At 39.8% G+C, this 27,659-nt stretch overlaps 1 protein-coding gene across 2 annotated transcripts in view; it reads right to left on the bottom strand.

Moving 5' to 3' along the window:
- Positions 1–3,467: 3,467 nt before the first annotated feature.
- ABAT (4-aminobutyrate aminotransferase) overlaps positions 3,468–27,659 on the bottom strand; it is a 127,899-nt gene continuing 103,707 nt past the window's right edge. For both annotated transcript variants that reach the window (XM_020972931.1, XM_020972932.2), the window contains exons 7-16: positions 23,345–23,425; positions 20,703–20,795; positions 19,061–19,123; positions 17,852–17,915; positions 17,417–17,565; positions 13,575–13,712; positions 11,912–12,079; positions 10,001–10,147; positions 7,257–7,368; positions 3,468–3,714 (exon numbers count right to left, since the gene is read on the bottom strand). In XM_020972931.1, the coding sequence (XP_020828590.1) occupies positions 3,593–3,714; positions 7,257–7,368; positions 10,001–10,147; positions 11,912–12,079; positions 13,575–13,712; positions 17,417–17,565; positions 17,852–17,915; positions 19,061–19,123; positions 20,703–20,795; positions 23,345–23,425 (1,137 nt within the window). In that variant the 3' untranslated portion in view covers positions 3,468–3,592. The remainder of the gene's footprint in view (positions 3,715–7,256; positions 7,369–10,000; positions 10,148–11,911; positions 12,080–13,574; positions 13,713–17,416; positions 17,566–17,851; positions 17,916–19,060; positions 19,124–20,702; positions 20,796–23,344; positions 23,426–27,659) is intronic.

Genomic DNA, 27,659 nt, shown 5'->3' with positions numbered 1-27,659 from the left:
GGCTCAAACCAGATTAAAATGTAATTGGGAAATATTTAACAAAATAAGTAACAATACAAGAAAACATAGTTAATAACACTTTTTTTTTTTGTGGTAAGTCAATGGGGATTAAGCGACTTGTCCAGGGTCACATAGCTAATGAGTGTCAAGTGTTTGAGGTCGGATTTGAACTCCTTCTGTTTATCCATTGCACCACCTAGCTGCCCCAATAACCTGTTTTTAAAACTAAGTCAGTATGCAGCCCACAAGGATTCTTATGTATGGATTAGTTGCTCCTGGTTCTATTTGAGTTTGACATCACCGAATAAGATGATTTCTACAGTCTAATGTTCTTTATATCACAGCACCAAAGACTCAATGCAGATAGCCCTCATTAAGGCAGAATCTCAATTACTTTAAAAAAAAAGTGTTTATTTGGCATCTACTAAGTGCTTACTATTTTAGTGTGTTGCTTCTTTCTTTCAGTGATTCCAACCTCCCCTCGGCTGCTGTTAAGATCTTCCCGATGATGCCAGTGTCTTCTCACATAATGCACTGACATTGACCACCATACTCATAGACTCTTAGAAGCCCAAGTGGTTGCTTCTGTGAAAGAGGTCGCATTCATAATAAGACATTCAATTATAAATATTTTATTTAAGAATATTGATTAACACAGGAAATGGATTTAATTCATGGAATTGTGTACATGGTCAGCAGTTACATTGTGTTAGTTTCTTTGACATTTATTTGGCACTGTCCACAGAACACTGTAAACAATATCACTTTTTATGCTTAGGTATGCAGTGCTCTCTATTAAGTTGTCTATCATGATCTGACAAATATATATATACGTATATATATATATATATATGTATGTTGTGCACAATTTTACATGGTTACTGAGTGTCAGTAAAAATTATAAAAAAACCACCCATTTATAATAAAAGTGAGGATGTGAACAGGATTAGATATTACTGGACCTTGTTTTCTGTAAAAGTACATGACTTGCTAGAGACACTTACTAAAATCTACTAAACTGATATGTTTCACGAGCTAATTCCAGTTGTCGGCCAATGAAGGTCTTCCTCACTTAGTCTGCCTTTAATGGTTGCCTGTAGGTCTACTATGACAGCAGGTTTGTTGAATTTTCTTGTTTATTCCATTACAATTCTTTGTGTTCCATGAGTCTTAAATCTTTGATTATATAATTATTTTCCTTCAGCTTCTACTAGCTATTTTTCCTCAATGAACTTTCTAGGGTACCCATTATGCCTTGGGTCAACGTAGACCTGTTAATAAAGAGGCATTTAAAAACATACGCTAGAAGAAACTTTCCTTGATAATGAATGAATAATACCCAAGGAAACTACTTTGTACGTGAAATAATTACATTCCCAGGCCAACCCCTAGAGGGAAGACAGCATAAAACTAGACCCAGTCTCCCCACCCAAGAAAATGAAATTATCAATTAGACCCTGGCTAAGAAAGCCTTTGAGAGAGTTATATAACCTCATTCATTGGAGTATTTCATTTATGGCTACAAGTTGGCTAAAGTCCATAGTACAGAAGAACACTTAGCAAATTCATGAATTGTATTTTTGTTTATACGTATATTCAATATGCCTTTATTAGAGGTGTCAGCATATGAAACTATTGGCTGAGCCTGGGTCCCCGGTATTAAATGCAAAAGGTGGGGAAGGAAGTCAGACATTCTCTTTTCTTTTCTTTTTTTTTTTTTTGTGGAAGCTAATGGCTCTAATTAAGGCAGAATTTTATACTAAAACCTAAACAGTCTTAAAGAGGAAAATGCCAACAGTCATAATTTATGAATTTGCTAATTCTTCCTGGCTATAGAAAATAGCTGGCATTCAGTCTTCTGCAACGATATTTATATGGATGTCTGCTGGTCTCCAGAGACTTTAATAATATTTTGAGATCTTTGGGTGAAAAGTTACAAAAGGGCCAAGTGCTTAGCCTTATTATGCCCATTTTATATAATGTTAAATGGAGGCACCAGAAAATGAAATGATTAGCTCATAATTAACAACTGACATTCAGGGATAGAAGCTAGACCACCAACTACGCTGCCATGCTTCCTTTTGATCAGAGTGTTTAGGATGATAATCACCATCTAGGACTGGTCAGTTCAAAATGTTTTCAAATTAAAATAAGGCTAAATTACTCTTGGGCACCATCCAATTATGTAAGAAAAAGGAAATGCACACTAGCATAATCTACATCCTAAGAAAATATCTTTCTAGGAGACATTTTGAATGGCAATACAATGAAGCCACCCAAAACAACCAGCAATGAACAGGTTAACATTCCACATTTACAGCTTTTGCACATTAATCAATAAATCTCTTTAATATGGATGCTTCCCTCAAGAAGAATCTAGTCAAGCAACAGACTTACTCTGCATAACAGCTATGCTTTTCACAGAGCTCCTCAGAAATGGAGCGGATGTTGAGAAACACGTAGACAAAGAACAATGTTTTTATGGGAGTGGGAAAGGGTCTGGGATGGAGATGGGGGAAAAAGACCTCTAATATTATAGTGTATCAGAGGCAAGAGGATTCAGTAATTCGATGGCCCCTTTTACCAAGTGTTGCTTTCCCAGGAGTGAGGCTATAGGTTTGTGCTTCAGACCCTTCCCTTACATCCCTATGGAAACTCAGAGATGGAGGTTCTTGTGTATGGGTGTATTACATGACATTCAGCATCATGAACAAACAATTGGAATGACAGATGCATATGGAAATGGGAGTCTGTCTGAGGTCCAAGGCAGCAGCAATTTTCCTTTGCTCCTTCCCTCCTCATTCCCTTCTCTCCTTCCCAAGCCCCTAGTCAGACCTGGGACCTTCCCTGGCCTCTGATGGCAGACGTTTTGGCAAGACCCAAGCACCTGCCCCTCCACTGGACACAAATGAGAGAAGTAAAATAAAAGCTGACCACCAAGCCAGCCAGATGAAGTCCCCCTGAGGCCAGGTCACATCTGGACTGAACTGACATTTCTAAGAGGTCCAGCAGTCCCCAATTTTCCACTCTTCTTGACCTGACCTCACCACTCTGCACTTGAAATACAATTTTATCTCTTAGTTCTGTACCTCAGTGAAGAATGGAACCTTCCCAGGTCCCCTGTAGGGCTGGACAAGAATGATCCCATTTTATTTTTGTTGTTATTTTGCATAGGGAGGAAGTTAACCAAACTGGCTACTGAAGGGCTCTGACACCAGACCTGAAACTCAGGAGTTTTCTAACTCCCAGTCCCATGTACAGGTCTCATGCCTGGCTTTAAAAGAGAAATTTAGGCAGGGTGCTGACAGCCCCACCCAAAGACTGCCTGTGTCCAGGGCACTAAAGGAATTTAATGTTGAAGTCAGCATTGATATTGGCTTAGTCGGAGAGAAGACCCAAACTAATCCCCTCTTCTTCCTCCTATCTCCCCAAACCACCTACTACACCCCACCCACCCACCCACCCAAACAAAAAACAGCCTTCCAGTTTATGGATTCACCTTTCAGTACTTAAGTGAAAATATGAAATAGGCAAACTAATCAATTTGACAGTGGAGGCTGAGACCTTCTCAGTGCAATGGAAAAATAATCCTTTACTTGAAGTCTGCTAAGATGTCACTAAAAATGTTGAGGAAAAGGTGTGCATGGTGATCCCTGAAGACCAATGTTGGGCGGAAACGGATAGACCTATCACCACAGCCTCCCAGGACTACACCTGCAAGGAGAGAAAGAGGAAAGGTTAGGAACATCCTTAATTTTTACTCTCCTCTTTTATTTCTTCTGTACACATGGAAGAAAACAAGAAGTCAGAGAGGGACTAAACTAACAATAATAAATTACATTTTTCATAGCACTTTAGGGTTTTCATGGAATGTGTGAAGAGGACCAATTTATAATTAGACTGGGAAAGTAGACAGGAGCCAGTTTAGTGAAGGCCTTCAAATGCAAAATAAAGGCATTTGTATTTGATCCTAGAGGAAAGAAGGAGCTGTTGGAACTTACTGAAGAGGGCAGTGACATGGTTGGACTTATGCTTTAGAAATATCAATTTGGCAACTATCTGGAAGATGGATTAGAGTGGAGAGAAACTTGAGGCAGGGAGACCAATGAGATTATTGCAATAGTCCAAGGGAGAGGTAGAATCATAGGACTTGTCAACTTTGGATAAATGGGGTGAGGGAGAGTAAGGAACTGAGAATGACTTTGAGGTTGTCAACCTGAATGTCTTTAGGAGTGGTGGTACCCTTGACAGAAATCGTAAGTTTAGAAGAGGGATGGGTATTCGGGGAAGGATAAGCAGTTTAGTTTTGAACGTGTTGAATGTGAAATGCCCATGTGACATCCAGTTCAAAATATCCAAACGGCAGCAGGAGATTGGAGATTGGAGCGCAGGAGAGAGACCAGAGCTGGATAATATAGAGCAATTTCACTTGGGTGGAAGGATAAGAAGCCAGATTCTAGTACTCAGAAACACAAAGGATCTATAACTGTAAAGCACAGAAGAAAGCAAAGACTTTTATACAGAGATATAAAATGCGTGAGGAGTAACAGAATTGCTTTTAGAACTGACATTTGATGTTTGTTTTTATGTTGTATTTTCCCCTACTATATAGACTAGTGCGTGTCTCAGAGCCTAGCACAGAGCATTACCCAGAACAGCGTTTAATAAATGGCTGTCAATTACATGTGTTTTTGTGGTATGCTTTGGTTCTAGAGCCACCAAACAAGTTCTGTCTCCTGAAAAACATGGGCTCCCACTGACAACAGCTTATTTCTTTGATAAGATGTTAGGGGTCAGCAGTATTTTTCCTAATTTACTTTAAGACAGCTTTGTCAGGTGAATGTACATTACAAAGCCAGATGATTATGAGCAGGTAGCCTACTGTAATGGATGACTCGGATACAGGAGATCTGAATCCTGCTCCAGTGCTTACTAGTTGTAAGACCTTGGGGCAACCCACTTCCCCTTCTCGGGGACTCAAGTTTTCTCCTGTAAAATGTAACATCTAAAACATAGGGTATTGCAAGGAAAAACATTGTAAATATTAATATTCCTTAATATATAGGAGTTACTTATTATCTAGAAAATTAGGAGGTTGGACTGGTTGTGATTTCTTAGGTTTCTTCCTAGAAGTTCTAGTATTCTATAACACCAACTAGGCCAGTGATTCTTAATGTGGGGTCCAGGAAGTTTCACCTGACTGCCAAAGGAATCTATGACACAAAAAAGCACCTCTGAACAAGGCTTTTACATCCAGATGCCTTGTGGTTTTGTTTTTTGTTTTTTTCTACATCAACTCTTCCTTCTGGATACTCTGTTCCATCCTTGCCTTCATTGACACTGCTCTATCCCTGGTTCATCTCCTACTGAAGTAATTGTTCCCTTTGATCTCTTTCTTCCGGTTCTTTTTCTATCTTCTGCCCTCTAATTGTGTATTTGTACTATTTTCTCCTCTATTCACATTTTCTTACTTGAGATTCTCATCTGCTTCCATGATTTCTTTTTCTTTTTCTTTTCTTTTTTTTTTTTTTTGGCTAGGCAATGTTAAGTGACTTGCCCAGGGTCACACAGCTAGTGAGTGTTATGTGTCTGAGGCCCGATTTGAACTCAGGTCTTCCTGAGTGCAGGGCTGGTGCTCTATCCACTGTGCAAGTTAGCTGCCCCTCTTGATTTTCAATTATCTCTTCTATCCTGATGACTCCTAAGTCTTTCCCTTCAGTCTTGACCTCTTTTGTGACTTCCAGTCCTTATCTTTAATTGCCTGATCTAACACCTCTACCTGGGTTGAAGTCCAGAACTGAAATCTTCTTCCCTTCCTCCTAAATCCTCCATCTTGTAATATATAATCATAGATTAAGAGCTGCCAGGGACCTTGGAGGCCATCTAGTCCAATTCTCTCATTTTCTAGATGAAGAAACTGAGGTTTGCCTAAGCTCTCACAGGTAGTAAGTGGCAGAAATGGAATTCGGACCCAGCTTCTATGACTCCAAATCTAGTGTTCTTTCTATTGTACCATATGGCCCTTAACATCCTAATCATTTAACCTTGAAACCTCAATCATATTTGACTCTTTCCTCTTTTCACTTTATGTATTCACTTAGTTGGCCAAATCCTATCAATTCTACCTCCACAATAACTCTTGTCCTTTTTGGCTACTATGGCCACTATCCTCATTTAGATCTTTATTTTAACCACTGGCATAGCCAGGGAGACTAACAGGTCTGCCCCCAATCTCCTCCCTCTCCATGCCATCCTACATAATGCTGATGCCTAAGGATGGAGATACCTTCCTAACATATAGGTCCTAACCTTGTTGCTCTCTGGTCAAAGACCCTCAGTGACTCTCTATTGCCTATAGGACAAAATTCAGACTCATTATCCTAGGGCTTAATGTCCTCTACAATGTGGCTCCAGCCCACTTTTTCAGATTTCTTTGAGACTACTGTTTCTGGCAGATTCTGTATTCTAGGAAAACTGACTTAATTCTCTTCTCTGCTTTCATTCTTCCCTTGCATGTATTCACACAAGTTGTCTTCCATGCATGGAATGGATTCCTTTCACATCTTTACCTGATGAAATCCTTTTCTTCCTTCAAGGCTTAATTCAGGTGAAACCTCTGTGAAGTCTTCCCTAATGTCTGCCCAATCTCTCATTCTTCTCTATTCTCAAGCCCTGCTCCCCTGCACTGATCACATTCTAACATATTGTTTAGTTATTTCTGTGAATGTTTTATACTCCAATTAGACCGTAAGTTCCTTGAAGGCAGAGTCTTGTTTTTCTTCTTTGTATCCCCAGTACCTATCACTGTACACTACACAAAGATGCTTAATAAATCTGCTTGAATTAAACTAGCTACTACTGTCACTGAATGTTAGGGCTGGAAGAGACATTAGAAATCATCTTGTTCAAACTCCTTATTTTAAGGATGAATAAACTTTGATCCATAGAGGGGAGATGACTTACACTAGGTCACATAGCTAGTTAATTTCAGAACTTAGTTCTCCCAACTGCAAGTCTACTGAAGTTAGAAACTAAAAAAAAAATCAGGTCATGTCTGAGTTTGCTAAATATGGCCCTCTAGAAGCATGCTAAATAATAATATAACAAAACTGAACAAATTTCTTCCCGGCTAGTTTGCCAATATGGTACTCAGTCAGACAGATAATAACTTGCACAGATGAAAAAGCATATTATGTATTTCAGTACAAGTAAGAAATAAAACCCCAGGACCATACCACATGCTCACTGCCCCCTACCTTTGTTTCTGGCTGTTAAAATGAACTTGTTCCTTATTGTTTCATCGGGAGCGTCAAAAGAGCAGAATGTTCCTCGACCTCTTGCTCTGCTGATGAGGTGTGGGTATCGGGCCTGCAATATGGGAAGACACAGGAGAGGGAAGTCATATGAACTTCCAGGAAGGATGGGACAGGGGAAAGGGACTGAAAAGGCAAACTTCCCTCAAATCAGGCCAAAGATGGAAACACAGTTATTGTCAGGTTCTTCCTCCACAAAACTTTGCTGTGGCATTAAGGATCCAAAGGGGCAGACAATACAAAATCATGACTCTGAATTGTATTATGTGATCCTTTTGTGTATCTCAAGGCCCTTAATTTTTTAAAAAAAAGTTTCATTGATATTTTATATTTTTTGTAAATATTAATTTATTTCATTTGTCAGTATAGTTGGACAAAATAGTTTCTAATAATATCTTTTTTTGTTTATTTGTAATGAATTCTCCTTTTGTCATTTTTGATATTGATAATTTGGTTTCCTCTTTTTTCTTTTAAATTAAATAGCTATTGGTTAACTAATTTTATTTTTTAAATAGCTCCCAAATACATTTATTAATCAAATGTTTTTTTCAGTTTTTTAATCTCTTCTTTGATTTTCAGGATTCTTAACTTGGTGTTTAACTGGGGTTTCTTAATGTGTTGGTTTTTTAGTATTTTTAATTGCATTTCAAATTCATTGATCTGTTCTTTTGCTTTTTTGATTTAGAGATATATAATATCTTCTCAGGACTGTTTTGGCTGAATCCCAAAATTTTTGGTATGTTGTCTTATTACCTTGGTATAAGGCCAATGGATTTATAACCAGCTGTTCCCCAAGACACCCTTGGCCAGAGGGTTAGATCAATCTACCAACTATATTTCCTGGCCTACCTGGAAGAGTCCAGTGGAGGGGTATCTCATACAACTAAGCAGCTGATAACTCATCAAACAATGCTAGAATTGTCCTTGTCCATGTTTATAGAAATTTCAATTTACCTGGAACTAGATTTTTTTCAGGTTCTGACACCAATCGGCCTGCACTAATCATAAATGTAGATGAGATGAAAAACAACAGCAACAAAAACCCAAACTCTTGGCTAATCCATGCATGAGAGGACAAAGGCTTGGCAGTTTCATAAAGCTACACCACAGAAAAAGACAGTTACAAGTTATTTTTTTAAGCTTCTTGGCATCTGGTAGCAGGCCCCCTTTGAGAGCAAAATTTGACCTTAATTAGTGAGAGTTCAGTTCTCTCCTCCTCCTCAGGACAAACCACAGTGTTATTTTCAATGACTCTGGATATGCTCCATTAGGCAAAGAAGTCAAGGATTTACATGAAAGAGCTAGGAAGAAAATACTTCTAGCAAAATAGCCCTTGTTCGGAAGCTTACACTTAGGTTGCATAATTTCTCTCATACTTTAGCTTCAGGAATATCTGTTTCTTTATTTGTTTACTCCCCCAGTTTTGACTATAATCCCACCCCACCTCAAGTAGCCCCAAACTGCTATTTCTGCCCAGAGACCCTCCCTAGCTCATGGCTCTGAGGTGGCTACATGATCAGTTGATTCTATCCTTCTTGACTTGGTTAGGCACATGTCGTGCAATCTGAGACGCTGCATAAATGACTCTGAGCTGGGCCATAAATCACAGGGGAAAATAAACTACTTCTGTCATTTCTCCTGTTTGTGCTAGCCAGAAGATTAAAGAGGATCTCAGCAAGGACTAATGATTTAACCCATTGCAAAGACATTTTCCTGATTCCCTCCTCTGCCTCTGTTTGGACATGAATCAAATCCAAAGAAAGCAGCCAAAGGAAAAAAAAAGCCTGGTGTCATTTTGCTTTCATTGAAGGCGTTTGCTTAGTTGTAATAACAGCAGCAATTTCCCCCTTCTAAAGGCTGTTTGATGTTTTCTTGGTGCAGTCCAATAGCCCTGCACCGCGTAGTAGCTCTCCAGATGCAATGCCGGTCATGTGTGACTAGATGCTTCTAGATTGGGTGAGCTCAGTATTTACACAGATTGTAAAAACAACCTTCTAAGTCAGTGAAGGATGAAATATACTTTCACCCTGTGGCTGTTCTGGTCATAGCTTGAAGCAGTGTGGCCATTGCTTTTGTCTCCCCACTGGGCTTTAAGACATGTTTTGAGAATTATTTTGAGTCCTTAAATTGGTGTGAATGCAAATACCCTTAGAGTATGGATTAAATTGTTGGGATGAGGTGGGATGGGGGCCCTAAGTGTTCCAAATGGAAGAGGGGAAGGAAGGGAAGACCTCAGGAATGCACGGGGCTGAGAAATGTTTAGACATAGTATTGCTACATGTGTGGCAAGTCTCTGGAGGTCCCAACTCTTGCTACATCAGATGTAGAACTGGTTATTACTGCAGTGCATTGGAAATAGAGCTCCTCCTGTGGTCATTCTCTAACACAAAACTCTGAGTGTGCCAAACCTGAGACGAGTTTGTGCTCTAAGGAAGTCTGATTCAGTCCCTGGCTCAGGGCCGCCTGAAGGGTTGGTGAGGTAGCCAGCCATTATTATTGTGACTAGGTCTGCTCTATTGATCCAGGTGTCTCTGAAAGCTAGATATATCTGGTAGGAAGGGATGAAAGGATCAGAGAGCAGCCAGGGTCAAAGGAGAGAGTTTCAACTCAAGTGCTGTCCTCTACCCAGTTCTTGAGGGTTCTAAGCAACTCCTTTTGATCTTGCATTCCCATAGATGGTTGGTTACCTGTAAATCAAGCAGCCCTGTCAACAGTGCCTTCCCTGCATGGGTAACATTACTGAGGAGGTCCTCTCTCTTAATGACATTGATGACTTCAGCGATCAGCAGATTCTTGGAAGGGTCTCCAAGCCAAGTATTGAAAATCCGGAAAGGCTTTAAAGAGAAGCATAAGTTTTAGGGAATACCTATAGTCAAACCTCAAAAGACAGTGCTAGCCTCCATATTACTGCAATGAATTCCCACTTGCAACGCACCACGGTTCCTACAATGTACAGGATCCCTTATGCCTGTCTGGAAAACTCTACATCTCTTAAAATCCCAGGCTTCCTTCAAGATTCAGTTCAAATTCTACCTTATGAAGGAAGGCTTTCCAGTTCCCAGGATCCTAGTGTATAAGTTATTTGCATGTTGTCTCCCCTGTTAGAATGTGAACTCCTTGAGGGCAGGGACAATGTTTTCTCTTTCTTTGTATCACAAGCACTAAGGACAGTGCCTGGCACATAGTAAGCACTTAATAAATGCTTGCTTACTATTTGATTTTATTCAATTCAACAGACATTTATTATGAGATTAAGTGCTGGCTATGTGTAAAGCACTGTGTTGTAGCTTCTAGGGATACAATGATAAAAGGTCCCCAACCACCATATAACATGTACACAAGAAACAAAAGTATATACAAAGCAGTACACACACACACACACACACACAGAGCAGACATATATAGGTAATAGACTTGTGATTTCATTGCTATAGAGAATTCTCAAACTTTTTATACCAATGCATTTTATTTTGCAATTTATATAGTTTTGAAGAGTTGCCTGGGACACTGAGAAAGTATGTACAACAGGCAAAACATGAATCCATTTCCTGGTTGCAAGGCCAACTCTCTATCCACTGTGCCATATTGCCTCTCCCAAAGCATATGCAAAGCAATATTTATTATATATTATATATAATATGTAATGTATAAATACATTAGGATTTCTACATACAAAATAGAACAGAAAAAAGATTGTACATGAAATGGAATCTATTATTATACAAAGCAATGTAGAGGCATAATATATAGAAAGCTGGTCTTTGATACACATGGGATATGTGGTAGTGAACAAGTCATTTAACCTTTCAGTTAATAGTTGCTGACTTGCATTAGTGGTGAGAGTTTCCTCATTGGGAGTTCCCCACACCAGAAGTATCAAATTCCTGGGTACCAGATTAAAATATAATTGGGAAATGTTTGACAAAATAAATAAAAATACAATATAATGCAGATAATGTTAATTTGTGGTTTTTTAAAGTTAATATGCTGCCCCAGGGATCGGTTTCTCTTTGAGTTTGATACCATAGCCTTATACAATGAAATCGCAGATTGAATTTTTGAAAAATACAAAGTAATACATAATATTTTCAAGAGAGAGAGAGAGAGAGAGAGAGAGTGCTAATGATTAGGTGGAGGGATGAGTGTTCAGGAAAAGCCTTCTGAGACACCTGAGCTGTGTTTTGAAGGAAATAAGAGATTTCATACCAGCAAAAACTGAGCAATTGAGGATTCCAGAACTTTGTATGCAAAAGTTCAAGTCTCAATATTTAAACATCAAGCCTGACCCCTGTTACTCTCAGTTTGCATCAGTTAATTTTAGTTGTTGTACTAAATATGCCTATGTATAAATGTATGCAAGTATACACACACACAAACACACACACACACACACACACACACACACATACATACCCAATAGAGAACCAATTCACCAGACCTTTTCATTCTTTAAACATATGTCACCCTTTAGGGGAAATCCACTTTAAAGCATCCTCCCACTCCTCTGCATGTAATGAGGCTATACTAAAATAAATCATTCTACAGGTTCCCTTCCTTTGTTCCCACAGGTGGAAAACAAGGGCCAATCAAGTACTCACAGCATCGGGCCTGAACTCCTCCTTGTGAAAAAATCCTCCCGTCATCATCTTCTTGCTGAAGGTCATTACATCAGCTGGATCATCTAGTCCCCAGTGCTCATGGGCCCAGAATTTGCCAGTACAGCCCCCTCCTGTCTGTACTTCATCCACTAGAAAGGCACAGCCATGCTGAATGGAGAGAGGGGATGTGTTTAGAGAAAAGGGGAAAATCAACACTCTGCAAAGAGAGCTGGGTAGAATTTTGAACTTGGACTAAACCATGAGCCAAAAAGCAGACCGATTGAGTTATACCTGAACCAAATCCAAATAGAAAGTTGTAGCTTCTCCCCACCCCCCTTGTGAATTAGCTTGAACCAGTACTGTCTCCATGTATTTCCTCAAACTGTTGAACTGGAACAAAACTAGAATGTTAAATATTTGTTGAACCAAAAACCCAAATCAATATTTCATCTGGCTGAAGTTCTTGATCTTGGCTTTCTTAGGAAAATAATACACATCCGCCAACACATTCACTCATTTATTCATTCAAAAAGCATTTATTAGGTGCTTAGTGTGTCAAAGGTATTATGCAATCTGCTAGGAGTACAAAGGCAAAAAAGAAAGGGAAAAAAAGAAGAAGCTGTCCTAGCATTCCAGGAACCTACTTTTGTCTATTGGAAAATAATCAGAAAAAACCCCCAAAAACAAAAACCAAAAACCTCTCACATTTCCCAGCATTCACAGAGAGGGGACCAACCTCCAGAAAGAAGAGCAGAGTAACTGAGGCCATCTTGGAAACATCTAAAATTGAAGGTAACAAAGTCCTCAACGGAAACACCAGATTTGGGGACTGGGGAAAAATCTAAACACTCCTCATTAATCTTCTCTACATGCCGCTAACCAAAGTCTATAAATTGCAAGATAACTGGTGATCTGCATTGGTTCAGTGAGTTTCCACACTAGAAGTCCCTTATATCAGTGGTATCCAATTCAAATAGAAAAGAATCCTTCTGGGTCACATAGTGACTTAGAAAACCACAGATTAACATTATCTCTGTTGTATTATAATTTTATTCATTTTGTTAAATATTTCCCAATTATATTTTAAATTGGCTTCTGCTCAGGAATTTTGCTGGCCTCGAGTTGGACACTTCTGCCCTATATCGATGAAATCACAAATCAAGTCCAAAAAAAAATTATGCAAAGCATTAAAAAAAAGCCAGCCTCAAGGGGAGAGAGGGTTAATAACTGGGAAGACCGGTCCTTGTGTTGTGCCTGAGCTGAGCTAGTCTTTGAAGGAAGCTAAGGTCAGCTCATTAAGGCGGCTTAGATTTTCTATGATCCTTTACCAAGGATGCAAGAAGAAAAGCACTTTTAAACCTTCCTGTTGAGAGGAGATAACAGCCTGAAAAATCCTGGTGGCCCAGGCAGAGAAGTCACATTGCAGGGGACAGAACACTGGAGTCAGAAAAATGGAACTCCTTATCCTGCTTTGAGTACATTACCCTGGGAAAGTCACTTAAGTTCCATGGGCCTCAGTTTCTCCATCTTTTACATAGGGATAACCCCCGAGTAGATGGGAGGGTCAAATGAAATGACATGTGTAAAGCATCTTGCAAACTTCCTAAAGCACCACACAAATTAAAGCTAATATTATTATTACCCATGTAAAAGCTTCACTGACCTTCCTAGCAATGTCTCTCAGCTTCTTAAAGAAATCATCAGATGCATGGTTGTCCCCACCTTCTGACTGGATGGGCTCTACAATAATCCCTGCCACAGTCTTCTTCTTTTTCCGGTATTTCACAATCAAGTCTTCTACCTGGACCGAAAAAGAGTAATTTATACTCTGTTTACTTGGGACTTTCTTCAAGGACACCTACAGACATATATCAGTTATCATCATTATACATTTGGGTCACTGGGTCATGTACCTTCAGAATTTGGGGCTGGAAAGATTGTTAGGGCAGCTAGTCCAATTCCCTAATTTTAGAGATAAGGAAACAGGGCCAAAGAAGAGAAATAACTTGTCCAAGGCCACACAAATAGTGAGTGAAATAGCCAAGTTTTAAGCCAAGGTTCTCTGATTCCAAATCAGTGTTCTTTCCACTGCATAATTTTGGGTGCCCTGATCTGGCAGATGGGTAGATTTTAGCATAGGCTCTTCAACAGATATGCTTTTTCTTCCAACTCCCACACATCCTAGTCTGTCTCACACCATCCTCCAAAATAGATTTATCATTTCTGTTAAGATATTTGACAAGTGATTTCATTTCCAAAATGTACCTACTACTTATAAATCAACTAAAAGTCTCTTAAAAGGACTTTCCTTGGGTTGAAAAGGAAAAAATGCTCAAGTGTTCATACTTAAGATACAAAGGAACGTCCTGCATATATATTATTACTAAAAAATGAAGACCATGTTAACAAAAAACAAAAACAAAATGAAAAACCCTAACCCCAAACACATAACCCATGTGATATAAATGACAGAGTAAAAAAATATGATTTAAAGTACTGGACTTATTTTAAAATATTCTCTGTGTCACTGTGTCTTAAACTCATAGGATTTGGAGCTGGAAGGGCCCTTCAGTGTCATCCAGTCCAACTCCAAGTTACAGATGAGGAAAGAGGCTCAGAGATGGTATAGTGACTCCACTAAGGTCATGCAGATAGTGACAGATTAAGCTGTGTTGATATTTTATACTCCAGGACCCCATTAAATGCTTTTTATGTGTGCTTTGGATTCAAAGATTGCCAGCATCCAACTGAATGAAGAAAGAAAAGTAGATAACCAATGCTGGTCTTTACCTTTACCATCCTATAAGAAGAAAAAAAGCTTATATGGTTCCACTGCTTATGAATTATGAGGACTTTCCCAGGGAAAAGGTTGAAGGAAATTAAGAGAGACCAGATATTTCAAAAGAACACAAGCAATCAATTAATAACAAGATTATAATAACTATATTATATATTATAGTTAATTATATAAACATATTATACTGTTAATGTACTAATAATATATAATAATATTATTATGTTATTAAATATGTGAAATTATATATTATTAATATATAACAATATATTATTGTATGTTATTAAATATATAAATGACACAATAACTATAATAAACTAATAAAACAAATTAAGTGCCTACCAAGTACCAGGCACTATTCAACACACTACAACCTGATCTCTCATCCTGCAACCACAGTGTTTAAAATGATAAATTCTTCTCAACAGCCCAGGACCAATACCCAAAGAACAGGCACCAGTTTGGAAGGGAGGTCTGAGAGTGAATTCAGACATTCAGAGAAATGTAAGATTTGTATGAATTGATACAGAGCAGAGAAAAGAAGCCTCGAAGAACCATATGCCCAATGACTATAATAATGTAAAAATAACAATGACAACAAACCCCATACCAAAAAGCACCTGAATTTCAATGAATTGCTGTGTCTAATTTTAGTCTTGGAGAAAAGAGGATGAAACACATGATACTTCCCTTGGCAGAGAGGTGAGAGTCACAGGTATGGAGTCTTACACAGGTATGGAAGCTCTGAGAGACATGGTTGCTGTGTTTCATGGTTCTGTGGAACTCTTTATTACAAAGGCAGATGGATAATAGTGGTGAGGGGGCTGAGTTGAGTGCAAAATGACTTCGGTCTAAAAAAAAAGCTGCAAAAAACCTTTTTTTTTTAAAGAAAAAAGTAAAATATGTCACAATTCAGCTTAATAACTTGGGAGGATGAATGGGGCTGGTTGTTCTAAAAGACTCTGGCCCACAAAGGCTTAAAGTATGATGTCCTGAATGCTGATGGTACTAGGAGGGACCTGATGGTTGTTAGTGGCCCAAAGAGCTGTATCAGGGAACCCCAGGAAGGCTACCTTTTTATGTCACATAACTCTTGCCATATTCATGCTCTCTAAGTGATTAACAGTTCCTCTTCCCTCAGCCCTTCTCTATACCACGGAAATACAACCCTTTGACTAGGGTCTTAATACTTGATCCACAAATAATTCCTTTATTCAATGTTAAAGCATTAAGCTTTTTCAACTCTGAAGGTTTACCTCATAGCCATTAAATTGGCAGAGATGATGCCAAATAGAATCAGTCACCATTGGAGTGGTTGTGGGAAGACAGCTGTCAATGAAGATGTGAACTGGTCCAACCACAAAGTTATTGAACTGTGCTTCTCCTTCTTTCCTGACTTCTTCAGATTTCACCACCATAACTTAGCTGCCTTTTCACCCTGGAACATTCCTCCACCATGCCAGTCCCCTTCTCCCATTGGTGAGTTCTTTCAGGATCCTATGTTTTGGAGATGGGTCCAGGCCAACCATACTTCATTCCCCTCCTGACTGTGCTTCTGACTCTCTCTAGACTTGGCCACCATGACTTAGTTGTCTTCTCACCCTAGGATTTCCCTTAGTGTCTGGGGCCTTCTCACCCTGGAACACCACTCTCCCTTGCTGGTTCCATTTCCCACTGGTGAGTTCCTCCTAGGGTCTCCATTTTGGGATGGCCCAGGCTGGACAGGCTTCATTCCTCTCCTGGCTCTGCTTCTGACCTTCACCATACTTTGCCACTACATACCCATGCAGGCACCTTCTTCCCCTTTTATGTGTTGTTTTCTCTCATTAGAGTATAAGATTTTTGAGGGCAGAGACAATCTTTTTTTTTTTCTTATACATCTGTCCCCAGTACTTGGTATAATGCCTGGCACAGAATGAGTGCTTAATAATTGCTTATTGCCTGGCTGCCCGAGTATACATCCCAAAGAAAAATACTTGTTATGATAAAATATTCATAACAACACCTTTTATGCTAGTAAAAATTGTTTTAAAAAGGCGAGTAGAAAATTGTAAAAAAAAAGATTGAATGGATGAATAAATTGTTGTATATAAGTATAATGGAATATCTTTGTATCGTATTGCAAGAAACAATGAGGAAATCAGAAAAACACAGGAAGACTTACGTGAAGTGGTACGGTGAAGAAAGTAGAAAAGAGAACAATTTATACAAAGAGTACAATAATATGAATAATAAATATTATTATTATTATTATTATTATTATTATTATTATTATTATTATTATTATTTTGGGAGTTTAATGGAAGTCTGGAGAGAAATAGGTACCCAAAAGGGCTGGGGACGGCTGGAGGAAGAAGAAAAGATATGTAACTTCGGACGGGTTGCCAGACCTCCCCGGTCCAAATCTTATGTGGGAAATGGAAGGGTTGAGTTGAATGGGCTCTATGTCCCTTTCAGCCTTAAGGTTTTTTGATTCTATATCTGGGCTTTTTCTGGCATCTGGGAAACAAGGACCAAACCTCATGTTGCTGAGACATGGCCCCAGTGCTGACCAATCTCTGTACTGATGGCAGCTGTTCAGTTCCTCAGACAGACCCTTTGTTTGCATGTTTCCTCACCCTGACTTGACAAATAAGATGTTTCCAAGGCTTAGAGTGAGGAATGGAGTAAGGTTAGGAAGGCCAGCACATGCGCTTGGGGGATATTGTTACCTCTTCCAAACAGCGGGCCTCTTCTTGTTGATTCTCTTTCACAAACTCTTCCAGAGGATACTTTAGCCGGGGAAATGGAGCAATGGGCCAGTCAAAGGAAGGGATGTCTAGCTTGTGAATGGCTTTGGAATGAGTGGTAGCTAGGCAACCTAAATCAAAACCCCCCCACCAAAATTCAAGAATTAGAACCTTACTGTGTGGAGTGAGGAGCAGCATTTGAAAAAGAGATGGAAGGTTCTTGCCCAATTCTTTTAATACCCCCAGAGTCATCAACAGTCAGAAGGAGGCCTATAGCAGCACCCCTCTTTAGGATAGCTCCTGTCTCTTCCCCAGCATCCTGTGGGCACATAAAGTTCCTCAGAATATTAAATTCTGGAAACTTTTTGCCAAGCCAAGAAATACCAAGTTAGAAACAAGTAATGGTAGCATTCTTACCCATTGTTCTCCCATGAAATGCACCCATGAAAGAGAGGATACTGTAGTCCGGGCAACCTGGATACTAAAACCATAAAACAATCAGTCATTATGCCCTCATGGAGGGCCAGGATACTTTGTTCTCTGAAGTTAGTCAGAGATTAGTTTCTTAGAATTTAGGAAACATAGCAATAGTCTCCCTATCCTTACCTCTGGTCCCCCCATCCCAACTGCAGATTAATCTGGCTTCCCAAGCCAATTAGATAGACAAACCAGATAAATCATTTAAACACAGTTTAGTGGGCCACATCATGCCTAAAATCCCAAAACACCAAGTGATAGTCACATTGAGGCAAATGCTACTGTTGGTAATGTATGTGGGGGACTTGGAGTGGGTGGTTTATAGCTGCAGTTGAGGTGACTATCCCTCTAGGACAATTCAAAGTGAAAAACAATCCAACAGAGCCCCTGGGAGATATTAAAATCCTTTAGAAGAGCTGAGGTGGACAAAAGGGGAGTCAGGCCCTTCAGAAATCAGACTTCAGACTCTTTCTAGTGTTTCCCTAGGAAGGTACCTATTGCTCTTCAGGAAGCAGGATAGACCCAAAAATAGCATGTCTCTTCCCCAAGTAAAATGCAGCAGCTATTGCCCATGATCCTTCCTAGTCCCCCACCAGAGTCAGAAAAAGGTCTGGAATATAGATACTATTCCAACTGTTTCAAGCTGGAGATATCAGTTAGGACTTGAGATGGAATCCTGCGACCCCGAGGTCTGGGTTGTTTTTAAGAGAAAAAGGCACCTTCCTCAGTCAACTGTTCTTAGCTCTGCCTCCCCATATCACTGCAAGAATCTTTAGGCCTTCCATTAATGTCAGGAGGCACTCAGCTTCTGACCATATTCTTAGACCAGTTAAATTCCTGAAGCTTCCCAGAGAAATCTCGACATAGATGCCCAACCACAGGAGGCCAGGAATCTCTGAATGGTGTTAATGGCCATTTATGTGTGTATGTGCATGTGTGTGTGTTTGAGTGTGTGTGTGTGTATGTGTGTGTGTGTGTGTGTGTGTGTGTGTGTGTGTGTGTGTGTGTGTATAAGGAGACAGGGAAATTCATTATCTCATGTTCACTCATGAGAATACATGGATATATATAGGCTGGGATCAGATTGCCACTGGGTGTCAACAATACTTTCAAGTCCAGGGTTCAGAGAATAAGTGCAACTCCTTTTACCTGGTTAACCATACAGGTTTCTAGTTCCTCCTTTGTGGCACCAGTGTGACCCCTCTCCTTGTTCTGAAACAAAGCAAAAACAATCCCCCCACCACCAACCAAAAAGATTTTATTCATTAGGAAAGAAGAAAAGGACATCAGCGGCTGGCTCAATATTGTTGTTGTTTGTTTTTTTTAAATAAATTTATTTCACTTAATTTATTTTTATTTTTTATTTTTGGCTAGGCAATGGGGTTAAGTGACTTGCCCAGGGTCACACAGCTAGTAAGTGTTATATGTCTGAGACCAGATTTGTACTCAGGTCCTCCTGAATCTAGGACCGGTGCTCTATCCGCTGTGCCACCTAGCTGTCCCCTCAGTATTGTTTTGCAGACAGTGTTTACTGTGTACTTCAATGTTTGAGGCTAGAAACAAAAGCCCTAAGCTATAAGGGGCACATATGGAGATAATGAAGCTACATAGAGTGCAGGGTCTGAAGTTAGGAAAACCTGGGTTAAAATCTGGCTTTAGACACTTAATAGCTGTATGACCCTAGGCAAGTCATTTAACCTTTTGTTTCCCTCAGTTTCCTCATCCCAGGGTTGTTAATGATGATAAAATGAGATATCTGTAAATATTAGCCATTACTGTTGTTGTTATCATCATCATTATTATTATTAGAACCCCTGGAGAAAGGGGAAAGAGGGAGAAAAGCTATGGGTCCTTTACCTATCATCACTTTTCTCAGTTGCAGCATAAAAGGAAGAGGGAGGAGATTCCAAACAGCTTGAATAATCAAGGAGATGGAAGAAGGAAAAAAATCGAGTCCCAGGAGAAATATACTACCACCTGGGTCAGAATTCTATATTCTGGAAAATGTGAGAAGACGGTTTCTTGGCCTATTCACCTATTTCCCCTTTGAAGAAGTCTTAACACTTCAAGCTTCTCAGACTAATGCAGGTTGTTTAGTTGGCAATAAAGTCCCTTATCTTTTGCTGGGTTGATGTGGAGACTCCTTAAAGTCAAATTGGTTAATATGTAAGCTAGCTAGCTAGAAGTCAATGAATTTGTCCTCTAAGTCATAGTTTAGAGGGTTTTATTGTCTTAGCATCCAAAGTCCTCTGCCATATGTTCTTCAGGCATCAGTCTTGTTGTTTCTTCCCTATTTATGCCTCAACCCCCTCATCTGCAAAATGTTGTATTACATGCCCTCCACGGTTCCTTCCAGCTCTATGTCTATGATCCAGTGGTCCTAATCAGTTTTCTCCCCCCTTGCTTTCTCCCATAAAATGGCTCATTCAGACTTCCTTTCTTTGTTTGTTTTTTGTTTGGTTTTTTTTTGAGGAGGAGTATCATCTGGTCATAAATTCAAATATACTGGGGCTTTGAACTTATCCTTAGGAAACCCCCCACAATTAACCCATCTGAAGTTCTTTCCTCTTCTTTCCTCTGTGTTAGCTTATTGTATATTGGTTCAATCAAAGCCATTACTTTGGAAATATACCACATGGTATGTGTATGTGCTTGCTTTCTATTCTTGCTCCTCAAATCATAGTGTAAAATAGATTCTACAGCTGGAAGGGAACTTAGTCCAACTCTCTCATTTTAAAGATGAGGAAATTGATGAGGCCTTTGTGAGTATAGAGAGTATAGAACAACTCACCCGGTACCACATGAATATGGTTTTGAAGGCATTTTCATTAGAACAGGAGCCACAGGACATTGTGACAATCTGGGAGAGGCCTTTTGGGGCCACCTAGGAAAAGGCAGACAAACCAAACTGTGAGATACAGTTATGAATACTAAACACCTCAAGCTTTATTTTTTTGTTACACAGGGTTAAGTGCCTAAGTTTACTAGCAATCTTAAATCCAATGGTCCTTTTTTTTTTTTAGTCCTTATCCTTTCAGATCTCTTTGTAGCTTGTGACACCATTGACCCCTCCCTCCCCCTGGATACTCTCTTTTCTTGGCTTTTATGACCCTGCTTTCTTGTGCTTCTGCCCCTGTCTGGTTGTTCTTTCTTAGTTCCTTTGTTGGGAACTCTTTGCTCAGAGCTCTTTCCTTAGCCCACTTCTATTGTCTTTCAATGTAATCAGCTCCAACAGGTTCAATTCCCACCTTTCTGCAGATATCTCCATCTACAGGCTCTGAGCTCTAGCCCCAGACAGCTCCACTTAAGTATCTCCCTTAAGCATCTCAAACATCTATGCCCAAAATAGAATTCATTGCCTTTCTCTCTGACCCTGCCCTTCCTTCCAACTCCCTGTTTCTGTCAAGTGCACCATCATCTTTCCAATCATCCACGTTTATAACCCTAGAGTTATCCTTAATTCTTCACTCTTTCCTCCCTCCACTCTATCTAATCAGTTACCAGGATTTGTCAATCCTATCTCCCCCACATCTCTCATATATGTCACCTTTTCTCTACTCACAGAGACAAAATTCTGATGCGGGCCCCTTCATCACCTCTTGCTAGGCCCATTACAGTAGCCTCTTAATTTATTACTCTTCTCCATTCCATGCTCCACATAGCTGCCAAATTTATATTCCTAAAAACCAGGATCATTTCACTCCTCAGCTCTAGAAGGTGCAGTGGTCCTGCAATGACTTTAGGACAAAAGAAAAACTCCTTGATCTGGCATCAAAATCTGGATGTAGTCGGATCTTTTCCAACTTATTTCCCAACGTCCCTCCTTCTCTTGAGGGGCACCACCATCCTTTCAGTCACCCAGATTTACAACTTCAGAGTCATCCTGGATTCTTCCCATTTCTTCATTCCTAAATCCAATCAAGTGCAAAAGCAATTACATCTCTCACCATACCAGATCAGTCTGTCTCCTTCAATTCAATCATACAACTGAGCTGTTACCACCTTTTCCCTGGACTGTGGTAATAGCCGAACTGGAACCCCAGCTTCCTACCCTTCTCTTCTACAGCTGGCAAAAAGCTCTTCCTATGGTATAGGTCTGATCATGTGACTCCCTTGTTCACAAATGTTTAGAGGCTCTCTATTGCCTCTGTAATAAAACACAAACTCCTTAGCCTGACATTTAAAGCTTCATATACTTTATAGTAGAGCCAAACTGGACAGCTAGCTGTTTCCATCTCCTTCTCTATACACTTTCACAAGCTTGTCCCTCCATGCTTGAAATGTACTCGGTCCTTAGCCTGGAATCCTTATTTTCTTTCAAGGTGCAGCTTAAGTGTCATTTCCTCTGTGAAGCCTTTCCCAATTCCTTCAGGGGTTAGCATTTTTTCTCTCCTCAGATAATCTTCCACTTGTGTATATATGTGCCCGTTAAATTGCCCAGTAGAATGTAAACTCCTTAAAGTTTGTGACTGTCTCATTTTTGTTTCTGTAGCCCCAGAGTGTATATGATAGTGCCTTGAACATAGTATGTGCTAATGAATTGTTTACTGAATTGAACTGCAAATATATTTTTCACTCCTGTTTTTCTGCCTTGAAGTGATAGAGCAGTGCTGATGACTGAGAATTAATATTTGTAAAAAAGTGGTGTTGAGCCCAAGTCTTATAATCACTGAGTGTTAACACAGTCAGAGCGACGAGGTAAGGCAACTGACTTGTGAGAGTAGGAAAGCAATCAATCTCTTTTGTATCCTGAAGCTGCCTAATAGACAGGATGTAAAACAAGGAGACCCTGAACTTTAGGTGATTATTTCTAAACTGGTCCTTATTCTGTGGCTTTGGAGCTAAATGTCTTTATAGAGAAAGAGCAAGACAGTCACGTGAGAAATCTTAATGGCAAGAATAGTGAAGATCTGGGAAGTCTGGTTAGCTGGGTAGATTTTACCTGTGTGTCTATATTGCTTTCTGTGGTCTATGTCATTAGAAAAGTATTATGCACTTGGTTATGCTATAACTTGCCAGAAATCTTGTTAGGCACAGAGTCTATCAAAGGGCTAAATGATGATGACCGTCAGAAGATCAGCAACGGTTGCACCTTTGACATTTTTGGGGTCTTTTTCTGTTTTCATGAGCATACTTGTATAAGAGATCTCTGGACCTTGACAAGCTGGGAATGTGGTTTGCTGACTTTCAAATGTCGGAAAGTGGGGGGCAGCAGCTGTTCTCTCAATTTAGTGACTTACTGCTGGCAACTGTCTCTTGTGTCATGTAAAATCGGCCTACAGGCCAATTAGAGGTAGGTTGCCAGCCCTGAACTCAACGTATGACCTCTCTATAAGAGATTCCTTTGTACACTAGGAATGTAGTTGGAATCTAAAAGAGGCCAAGAATCATATTCTTATTTTTACAAAGACAAAGTGTCCATGCTGAACTTACCGAAAGTAAGGACTCCTTTAGCTTTTCGGGAAAATTTTCTGGAGGAAATACTCCAAGGGCAGGTCTGTTGATGAATGTTCCCTGAAAAATGGAAACAATAAATACTCCAAATTTTATTCTTGATGGCCTTTCAGCACATCCCTTAACAGCAACAATTTTATCACTGCTTTTTTATATCATATTAAATGAACTACCAACAGTTTTTGGCTACCACCACAAATCAGTCTGCTGTATACATATTTAGATGTACTTTTATTTATTTATCTTTGCAGGGATAGGCTGCAGGGAACAAGAAGATTACAAAACACCATCCCAGCAGGATTTATTTTGGTGGTTTTGTTCGCATGAGTTTGCCAAGTTGCTATAGTTGTTCTGATTATTCAGTTACTTAGTAGATACATGTTTCCTTTAGGATTAAAGGGACAGACAATATTGAATGCATTAAGGAAAAGTGTGATATTGGGGAAAGGGTACTTGATTTTGAATCAGCAGACTTGGGTTTGAATCTCATTCTGCTCACTCTGTGACATGGCTAAGTCATTTAACATCTTTTCACCACAGACTCTTCATCTTTAAAATGCACAGGTAGAATCAGCTGGCCTCTTCAGTCACTTCCTTCTTTCAGGACACAATGCTATGCCAGCAAAGCAGGTGTACTATGTACTGTGAACTATGTGTACTATGATTTCAGGGGCATGAAGAGCTTCCCCCAGGTCTGCCAAGGTGCTGTTAAACACTCTGCTTTTGGCTTAGACATCATGTTTCCAGGAAATTCCTGACCTTTGTTTATCCAGGAGAGATAACATTATCTCAGTAGCACCCATCATCACATTAGCAAAGATAATGGGGCCAGCAAAAGGCACATAATAACTTTAAAATCTTCTCAGCCCCTTTCTTCAAACCAAGTGTAAGAATTAGTATCCTCATTGTGCAAAAAGGAAAGTGAGGTTCAAAGGGACTGTGACTTGCCCAAGGTCACACAGTGATTGAGAGAGCTGGGATTCAAATTCATTTCCTCTGACTCCAAACCTGGTACTTTGTACGACACAATGCTGCCTGCATTTTGGTGAGGGGGAAAAAAGCAAGATTTATGACCTAGGGTCTAAACATTGTTCTTGTTCATCCTTCATTCTCAAAGGGGACCAATGACATCACAGGGTGATGCCTTGACTTGAGCATGAATTGGATTGAAGTGAGGCAGAGCTTCTCAAAGTCATCAGCCTCACTCTCTCCTCCAGAGTCACCGAAGCACAGTGGCAAGACAAAAGTCAACACTGCTGGCTACGGCCTGGTATACAGTGGGTGACTTTGGCCTTTCTAAACTAAGGTCTTTTCCAGGTCTGTCTGTCTGAGGCAACTCCTATTCAATGACTAAGGGCAACATAAGGATTGAGACAAAAGATGGTCTAATTTACCATGACAAAACTTAATAAATGTTTGTTGAACTGAATTCAATTAACTGGGATATCCCTGGTCAGCCTGGCTGGGAGGATGGAGGAAGTTCTAAATAGGGAATCCTAGGGGAAACATGAAGATCAACTGTTCATTTACTATATGATTTTTGCCTTGGACCAATCCTGGCTGTTAGAAGTAATCAATAAAGGTTTAGAAACTGAACAAGTGATTTGGAACAAGTGACTTCCCACGTTGAACTCCAGCTCCAAAGCTCTTTAAAGTAATTTGGTTGCCAACACAACCCACTGAAGACACCTGCTTTCACAGTGCCTTAAGATACATGGGAGGGCCTTTCTTTTCCTGGCCAAGCTATACAAGGAATGCCAAACATGCAGACCCACTGTAATTCTAGCTTCTGTCAGCTGTCCTATTAGTCACTGACTATGGGAATACTTCTGATGTACATAAATGAAAAGGCAAGGAGGTGAGCTTCCCGGGGGGGGGAGGAGGGGGTCATGCAGGGAATCCCTCCTGTTACTGTTCTAACACCAATAGTTTTGCCTGAACTATGGGCAAAAACATTCTATCTCCATGGGCACAGACAAAACCTATCATTCAGAGTGATATCATATCACAACACATAAACACACTGGAAACTTTGGTATTGTTGCCATTCAATTCAAGAGCATGGTTGAAAAAATAAAGTTTAAAATATTTAATTTTAGGCATTTGTTTTTTAAGAGGAATGTCCTTCCTCAGACATTAGACCATCAACTCTCTGGGCACAATTTACTTTTGGTTGAATATTTACTGAATGTCCATAACCACTAAATGGAATCAAAATACTTGGCTCCAAAGCTGGGCAACCAACATATGAACACATTTTTTTCCTATTCTCATCAAAGTTCCATAGCATCACCTTCCCTCCTTCCTTCTGCTCCCAGTTCTGAGCCTGCTGTAAGCTCAGAGTGAGGAGAAGAGAGAATGATACAGTGAGGCAGGAAATTATTGCTTCTATTATCTGTTGGTGCATGCTGTGTTGAGGAGCCACTCCAACCAGGCTCCTCAGCACTTCAGCTCCTTCTTGTCAGAGGAACCCATTTCCAATATATGGCATTATCACTCACACAATGGTCCTGAGGCCAGTTCTACACAGTTTCATGCTTCACACAATCCCTTCCTTTGCACTGTGAACATGGGTTTCCTACAGCTTGAGTTCCCTGGCTGTTCCTCTTGCAGTGGGCAATTTACCTTGGAAAGGTCTTCAACTAAGTCTGCTAGGCTTCCCCCTGACACTTTCTTTTCTTCCTGGGGTCTTTTGGGTTCTCATTAGTTTCTTCAGTTCTAGGAGCCTTCTCTTCTGCCTGGTCCTTTATTTGGAGCTGCTGCTTGAGCACAGAACATGCTGCTATATTTATATTTCCTGATTTGGGGGCAACTGGGGACTTCATTTAAAAAAAAAAATTCTTGTGACCCAAGTGCTATGAGCTTCCTTTTGTTAGGTATATAAGCAAAATGAAATGACCTGAACAAGTATTCATGCTGAAACTAAGAGACTGGCATTTTCCATAATGAACATAAACCTGGTATTCTTTGGTTCTGATGACACGTAAATTAGCTATCATCAAAGCATTCTTCTTCAGAATGCCATTAATCACTGGCATAGAATGAAAAAATAAAATTTGCATGTGATAACATGGTATTCCTTTGTCCCTTTACCCTGTTCCTCTGGCTCTTTTCCATCTGCCTACAAACAATCCTTAAAAAAGGCAATCATTTGTCCATTATGGAGGCAGTGTGATATAGTGGAAAAAGCACTGGCTCTGAAGTCAGAGGACCTGGGTTCAAATCCTGTCTCTGATGCTCACAACCCATGTGACCTTGGGTAAATTATTTAGCCTCCTGGGGCCTCAGTTTCCTCATATATAAGAAATGGGATTGGATACCACCGGCATCTAAGCTCCTTTCTATTTATAGCTTTAAGATTTTATGTAAGAGACTGGAGAGATGGGGTATCTTATCTATTGTCTGTTTTATTTTTAAACAAGTATGATCTATTTACCCAGCTATCATCCCCCCTTTCTCACCTCTGTTATTGTTAATTTTCCTGAAAATATCTACAATCACTATTTCTACTGTTCTCTCTTCAGTCCCTTACATTTGTGTTCTATACCCAGTACTGAGACTGCTTTCCCAAAGGTTGCCAATCATTAATCAACAAATCCTCCCCCTCGTCTTTGCATTATCTGTTATTTTTTAAAAAAAACTTACGAGTACCTCTCCCCTTCTCCTTGTTTACTAGATAATTTTTTCTCCCTTGGCTTTAGAGATCCTGCTCTCCACATTTGTTTCCTGCCTTTCTAATCATTCCTTTTGGCTTCTCGATACTCTGCCTGTTACTTCCTGTTACCACCTCTACCATATCTGTGCCTGTGCCCAAGCTGCTTGGCATGCCTGGAATGTATTCCCTCCTCAACTCTGACTCTTAGAATCCCTAGCTCCCTTCAAAGCTCAGCTCAATAGCCAGCTCCTACCTGAAGTCTTTCCAGATGCCCACAGCTGCTAGTCCTGTGCCCCACCCCCTGAAATTACTTTGCATACATATCTTATATTCACTTATGGTATATGTTTTGTATCACCCCAGGACAATGTAAGTTTTATGAAAGCAGGAAATATTAATTTTGTCTTGGCATCTCTCACATCTAAATGTAGTGCCTGGCATACAATAAGCACTTAAGAAATGCTTGTTGATTAGTTTGTGATGAGTAATACCCGAGTTTATCTTTAGCTTTCTTTTCTTCTCTATATTCTCTCCCTTGTCAACCTCATCTAATTTCATGGTTTCAAACGACACCTTTATGTAGATGACTCCCAAGTTTATATCTCCAACAATGACCTCATGTCTGAGCCCCTGACTTGG

Source organism: Phascolarctos cinereus, unplaced genomic scaffold (genome assembly GCF_003287225.1).
Source record: "Phascolarctos cinereus isolate Bilbo 61053 unplaced genomic scaffold, phaCin_HiC Scaffold_4;HRSCAF=312, whole genome shotgun sequence".
Taxonomy (NCBI): Eukaryota; Metazoa; Chordata; class Mammalia; order Diprotodontia; family Phascolarctidae; genus Phascolarctos; species Phascolarctos cinereus.
The sequence above is the reverse complement of the archived record's forward strand: the minus strand, read 5'-3'. Positions and strand labels throughout refer to the sequence as shown.